Genomic DNA, 6,600 nt, shown 5'->3' with positions numbered 1-6,600 from the left:
GCGGCAGCGGAGCCCCGCGGCGCGGCGGTGAGCAGAGCAGGCTTAGCTGGAGGCGGTCTCGGCTCGGAACCAGGCGTGCACGACCTCCTTGTTCTCCTTCACCCAGTTGATGTTGGTCCTGGTCCGCTCCAGCGCCTGCTCCAGGGCGCGCGTCCCCGAGCCGAAGCCGATGTCCTGGTTGTCTGCCTTGAACTGCTCCAGCTGCGAGGGGGGCACAGAAGGGCTGGGGCGGCGCGGCGAGCACCCCGCGACGGCAACCAGAGCAGGGCACACGCAGGGCTCGGAGGGACAGAGGGACCCGGGTGTAGGTGCCTGCTGGCAGCCTCTCACCTGCTGCAGCTCAAACTCCGTGTTGAAGCGTTGGGTGACCGCTGAAATCAGCTGGGAGAAGGAGAAGGAGCCGCCGCCGTACCTGGGGGAGGGGACAGATGGCTGCGGGGCACAGTGCTGCCCCGCGTTGGAGCTGCCCGGTGTCCTCCCCCCGGCACACAGGCAACTGCTGCTGCTGCTCCCCGCCCCGTGCAGTGCTCACTGGCCAAAAAGTGTCTTCCAGTTGCCTCGGATGAAGTCCCAGGCCAGCGGCTGCCCCACTACGTTTCTGGCGATGCTGTTGATGGTGGAGGTGGCATCCTGCCTGCGGATCTTGGTGGGATCAATGGTGTACTGCAGGTACCTGGGTGGGGGGAGCTGCCAGGTGAGAGGCTGCGGGGCAGAGCCGTGCGCCCTCCCAGCCCCGCACCCACCGCTGGAGGATCCAGGTCTCAGTGCTGCAGGTCAGGGCCGTGCGCAGCTTGTCGGCCTCGGACACCACGGGAGCCTCGAGGAAGCGCTCCCATATGAAGTCCCACACCTCCTCACCGCCCGTGGCCACAGCGCTGCAGTAGATGGCGGAGCGCAGATTCGGGGTGATGCTGTCGGGGAGAGATGTCTCAGCACGGAGCCCTCACTGTGCCCAGCCTCACTGTGCCCAGCCACGGCACTGCAGCACTCACGGGTTGTTGCTGACGTTCTGCTTCCACTGCTGGAAGAGCGTGGTGGCCAGCTGCTGGCACTCAGCGATGCCGTAGGAGCAGGCTGTGCTGATGGCATTGATCTCGCTGTACCTGGGGGAGAGAGCAGCCCGCGGGGCTGGGATGGGTGCACAGCCTCCGGTACCCACTGGCCACATGGGGGGCTGCGCATCCCCCCTGGAGCACACTGCAGTGAGCACCGCACCGCGCACAGGGCAGCAGGTGGCCCAGAGCTCTGCGGCACTCACTGGTCCATCAGGTTGACGGGGATGGTCGTCCAGTTGTTGGTGACAGTCCTGTAGTGCTCAAAGAGCGGCGTCACTTGCTTCTGGATGTATTTCTGCAGGGCGGGTGGGCAGGGCTCAGCATACAGCCCCCACAGAACCCCCGGCCCTCAGCACCCCCTGGGGCTGCGCTCACCGTCATGGGCCCGAACACTTCGCTGCGGTCGAACATCAGCTGGAAGTACTGCAGGTTGTTGAGTGCTGCCTGCCAAGGCATGTACTCCGTCTCCCCGCTCAGGAAGCGCGTGGTATTCAGTGCCAACGTCACGTCGACTTGCTGTGCCCTGCAGCGGGGAGATGGCAGCATGGAGATCCCTGCGCCACCCGTGCCGTGCATCCCAGCGGGTGCCGCCCAGCCGCCCTGCTCACCTGGCCAGGTTGAAGGCGTCGTCGATGATCTGCGCCCGGTTGATGACGGGGATGACCTGGGGGAGAGCAGAGCTGGTGCCACAGGGCAGCGACAGCGTGGGGTGTGTGGGATGGAAGTCCCACGTACCTGGTGGTTGTTGGAGAGCTGCTGCAGGAGCTGATCCCAGTTCTCCTGGTTGTAGTTGACGCGGAAGTAGCCGCTGACGTTGAGGTTCAGCAGGAGCCAGGTGGAGCTGCCCACACTGAAGTTGCTGTTGGTGTCTGTGAGGGCAGAGGGGGTCTGCTCCTACCCCAAGCCCACCAGCACATGGGGTGGCAGTGAGCCCCCGGCCCAGACCCCCAGCACCATACCTGAGACGTCCACCAGCCAATACCTGTCCCCAGTTCTGCTAGGTGTCATCCAGGTGATGGGGACAATCCAGGCGTAGCTGTGCAGGGGACACGAGACCAACAGCCATTTCTCACCACCCACTCCCCCCATCCCCTCCGCACTCCACAGCACCATCGTCCCAGCCCCACTCACTTGAACACAGAAGGTCTCTCCACTGTGGAGTTGGAGTCCAGAAGGAAGTGGCTCTGCCTGACACTGCCAGTGAGTGTGTTGACAGTCACCACGGGGAAACCCATCTGCAGCGTCCAGCGGTCCATGATGGCACTGATGGTGTCGGGCAGAGGCACGTTGTTCTTGTTGACAGCCTGCGAGAGGTGTTGGCGGTGTTCCCTGGTGCTGTGGGGCCCAGCCCCATGCAGGAACTGAACCCCTCGCCCAAGGGAGAATGCAGCCACTGGACCTTGAGGGGGCGGGGAGGGTGGGACAGCACAGAGAGCAGCCCACTCTGCTCATACCTCCTGCAGGTGCTCCCACAGGTCTGTGTACACTGTGTTTCCGTAGGCAAAGGTGTGGAGGTAAGACTGCAGGAGAGCACGAGGAGAGCTGGGTGGGCAGGGGCAGAGGACCTCCGTGGAGCCCCAGGGAGGGACCGCCTGCCACAGCCACATGCACCACAACACAGCCCAGCAACCCCCAGCTCACCTGCAGCCCCTCCTTGAACACGTCTTCAGTGAGGAAGTCAGAGAGCATCCGCAGCACCGACGCTCCCTGCGGAGACAGCAGTGAGGCTCTGAGCACACAGCGACCGCCCGGGGACCCCGCGCTCCCGGAGCCCGCGCCCGATGCTGAGCACCCACCTTGCTGTAGGCGATGCTGTCAAAGACCTCGCTGATCTGTGCTGGGGTGTTGATCTCATCCTCACGGAAGGTGAGCGGGTGGGAGGTGGTCAGGGCATCGGTCGCCATCACCGTGTACAATTCGTTCAGCACCATCAGGTCTTTCTGCGGGGTCGGTGCAGCCATCAGCGCAGCACTTGCAGCAGGGCAGCAGGGGGTGCCTGTGCCCTTGCCCCATATCCGTGCCCCACGCCCATGCCTTGTGCCACATACCTGTCTCCCGTGCCTCGTGCCCCACACCCATGCTCCAGGCCCCAGACACATGCCCATATCCCATACCTGTGCTCTACACAGCATACCCAAGCTCTGTACACTATAACTCTACTCTGCGCTCCGCACATGTGCCCCGAGTCCCATACTCATGCCCCACATCCCATACACATGCCCTATGCCTTGTGTCACTGGTACCAGCACTCACAATGTTCCAGGTGGGCTCTGCTGAGTCTGCGCCCAGGTACTCCACGTAGGAGGCAAAGCCCTCGTTCAGCCACAGGTCATTCCACCACCGCAGCGTCACCAGGTTCCCAAACCACTGCAGAGGAGTAGAGCGCCCTGTCAGCAGGGCACTGTGGCTCCAGGGGCAAGCAGGGGCCCGGCAGGTACCTGGTGGGCCAGCTCGTGGGCGATGACGGTCACCACCCGTTCCTTGTTGCCAATGGAGGAGTAGGCGTTGTCATAGAGCAGCGAGTTCTCCCGGTAGGTGACCAGTCCCCAGTTCTCCATCGCACCCGCATTGAAGTCGGGCAGGGCGACCTGATCTGGGGGACAGAGAGGTGCCATTGGCACCTGGCCACAGCTGGAGCAGCTGCCAGAAGCACAGTACGGCCCCACGCCCCCCGCACCCACCGGACTTGGGCAGCGGGTATGCCGTGTTATAGTGTCTCTCAAAGAAGCTGAGGATGGGTCCGGTCTTCTGGAGTGCGTATTCGCCCTGCCCTTCATCGATGGCTGTGGGGCGGCCCCAGATGCGGATCTGAGAGGAGAGAGGGTGCCGGGCTGAGCTGCTGCCCAGGCTGTGCCCCGGGTGCGCGGGACGGTGCTCAGCTCACCTGCACCCCCCCAGTGTTGTTTTCTACATAGTCAAACTGGCTGACGATGAAGGCCAGCAGGTAGGTGGACATCTTGGGCGTGGGGTTGAACTGGGTGACGTTCCAGCTCTGCCCATCCATCTCCAGCTGGTAGGTGTCTGTGGGGAGCAAGGAGCGGCTCAGCCGCCCGCCCGCCCGCCCGGCACAGAGCCCCCCACCCCACTCACTGTTGGCGGGCATGTTGGAGATGGCCGTGTGATCGGAGGGGTGGATCATCGTCACCGTGAAGACGGCCTTCATGGCCGGCTCGTCAAAGCAGGGGAAGGCTTTTCTCGCGTCAGGGGCCTGCATCTGCGTGGTGGCCACCACCCTGCAAGCGAACCCATCAGCACCGCGGCGCCCGGGCTCTCCGTCCCCTCTGCCAAGGGGCTGACATCCCACGAGGAGCCAGAGTCCCTCCGCTCACCCTGCCCGCTCACAGGGACGCGCGCACACAGGCACACCGCACTCATGGAGGGGCTCCTGGCACCACGGCCACCTCACCCCGCAGCGCCGTGCCCCCTCCCCGCCGGCCTTGCACCTACTTGGTGACGTTGCCCTCGGTGTACTCGCTGCGGTAGAATCCAGCCAGATCGTCGGCCAGCTCCCCGGTGAAGCTGCTGAAGAGGCGGTAGCTCTGGCCCTGCTGCAGCGGCCCGGCCAGCTGCACCACCAGGTACTGCGTGTCGGTCTGCAGCCACGTGTTGCTGATGGCGGGCGGTGCGGGGCCGTCCACCGCATGCAGCGAGGCGTGGAAGCCGCCCTGCAGCGTGTAGTTCAGCTTGTTGCTGTGGATCAGGATGAGGTCGGTGGCTTCCTCGCAGATGAAGACCACGCTGCTGTTGCCCCTAAAGATGTACACGTTGTTGGCGTCGGGCGTCAGGAAGGGCTGCAGCGTCACCTCGTAGCTCTCCGGCTTCAGCGCCGCCGGCAGCCGCCAGCGGTTCCAGGGGTTGTTGGGCGCAGTGGTGGTGCTGGCAGCGGTGGTGGTGGTGTCGGTGCTGCCGCTGCCTCCTGACGACTTGTTCTTCTCCTGTGCATACACCACAGACAGCGCAATGATGGTGGCCACGGCACCCAGCGCCAGCACGATGCCCACGATGCCCACGCTCTTGCTGATGAAGAAGCCGGCTGCCATGGCGAGGCTGCGGAGCGGTGTGCAGAGGAGCTGTGCTGGGCTGGCACAGCTTTTAGCCTCTTGCTCCCGCAGGGTTTATTAGTCCAAGTTAATGGGTGAACAATTAAATGACCGTGAGGCTCAGAATGAGCCTTCCACCCGCCCACCTCCCCGCACCACAGCTGTGCTAATCCCGAGCACTGGGGCAGTACGGGAGCTCAGGGTTGCACCACCAGGGATGGGCAGCACAGGAGCGGGCATGGCTCCGGGCCAGGGCTCCTGGCATCCCTCCAGGGCACTGGTGTGGCCCTGCAAAAGGAGGGACAGAGCGGGGTCACAGCCAGCAGCCACATCCTCACCTCACCATAGGGAAGGCGGTGCAGCAGGGTGGGTGCTGGCCCCCAGCATGGGCACAGCCATGGCTCCCTGTGCAGGCAGGGAGAGCATGGCATCGCAGCTGGGGGTCTTCAGAGCCAGGGAGGAACTCCCCTGCCCGCAGCCCTCTCAAAGTCCAGGGCTGCATTAACAGGTGTGCGCTGGGAGTTCAAACTCCAGTACTCATGAACCCCGCACAGCCTGGCACGTGCCCAGCAGCTCCCCATGTGCCCCCTGAGCTGCGGATCCCGACCTGCACAGCACACAGCTGGGAGAATGCTGGTGGGCTGGGGGCTCAGTTTGGCCTGCACCTCCCAGCTGGGAGCTGAGCAAAGGCATTGGGCCAGGTGCACTGCAAGTGGCACAGGACACACCTTCCTCGTGCACCTGCCAACATGGGAGAGCAGCCCCAAGCACACTGGGCAAAGCCCCCCGAACTCTGCTCGGGGCTCCCATGGGCACAGCCAAAGACAAAGGAGCAGAGTCCCCATGCATGGCAAGGTGGGGAAGAGGAAACACTGTGTGCACCTCACACTGGGAATAGAAACTTGTTTTCCCAAGGTCTGATACCTCCAGCAGCGCGACCTGGGCTGGTACAGCTGGCAGAGGTACAGGAACAAAGGGCAAAGCTGGGCAGAGGCTGAGCGGTGTCCTCAGGGCACTGCAGCTCCCAGGTGTGCCGAACGCTGTGATCTGTGCCCAGCAGCTCCCAGGTGCACATCTCTGAGGCTGAGGAGCAGTACCACTTCCCTGCACATCCCCTGCCCCACGCGGCTCCACCATACACACTGCCCTGCAAAGGCGGTGCGTCGGAGAACACCGTACCCTGAACCTCGGCTGGGGGGGCTGCCTGGAGCCCGGGGGTGCAGCTGTGCCCCCCGCGCAGAGATTTCGGCACCGCACTTTGGGCATTCGGCCCCGCACTCCTCTCACCTCTGCCAGCTCTCCCCAGCTCCGCCCGCCCCCCCGCTTGCACACCCGCAAACATCGCCCGACGGGCGGGCACGGACGCGACACCTCCGGCCCCGGGGCGCGCAGACAGGGGCTCACCCCACAGCCCCCCGCGCACACCCCATAGCCCTCCGGAGCTGCCCTCTCGCTCCGTCTCCCCGTGCCCCTCCCGGAGCCCTCGCTCACACCGCGCTCCGTTC

The 6,600-nt window shown here is 64.6% G+C and overlaps 1 protein-coding gene across 1 annotated transcript; it reads right to left on the bottom strand.

The window, feature by feature from the left end:
* Nucleotides 1–6: 6 nt before the first annotated feature.
* On the bottom strand, nt 7–5,095 carry ANPEP (alanyl aminopeptidase, membrane). Its single transcript, XM_010717671.3, has 20 exons — nt 4,503–5,095; nt 4,146–4,288; nt 3,940–4,076; nt 3,737–3,863; nt 3,494–3,648; nt 3,309–3,422; nt 2,852–2,995; nt 2,697–2,762; nt 2,510–2,575; nt 2,187–2,359; nt 2,015–2,091; nt 1,791–1,924; nt 1,664–1,719; nt 1,431–1,578; nt 1,259–1,350; nt 993–1,103; nt 744–911; nt 533–673; nt 331–412; nt 7–201 (listed from the first exon to the last, which is right to left on the bottom strand). Exons 1-20 carry the CDS (start codon nt 5,093–5,095, stop codon nt 43–45), a joined length of 2,886 nt encoding a protein of 961 aa, XP_010715973.1. The 3' UTR covers nt 7–42.
* Nucleotides 5,096–6,600: the final 1,505 nt, after the last annotated feature.

The sequence above is a fragment of the Meleagris gallopavo genome, chromosome 12, assembly GCF_000146605.3.
Source record: "Meleagris gallopavo isolate NT-WF06-2002-E0010 breed Aviagen turkey brand Nicholas breeding stock chromosome 12, Turkey_5.1, whole genome shotgun sequence".
In the NCBI taxonomy this organism is placed as follows: domain Eukaryota; kingdom Metazoa; phylum Chordata; class Aves; order Galliformes; family Phasianidae; genus Meleagris; species Meleagris gallopavo.
This window is presented reverse-complemented; position numbering and strand designations above follow the sequence as displayed.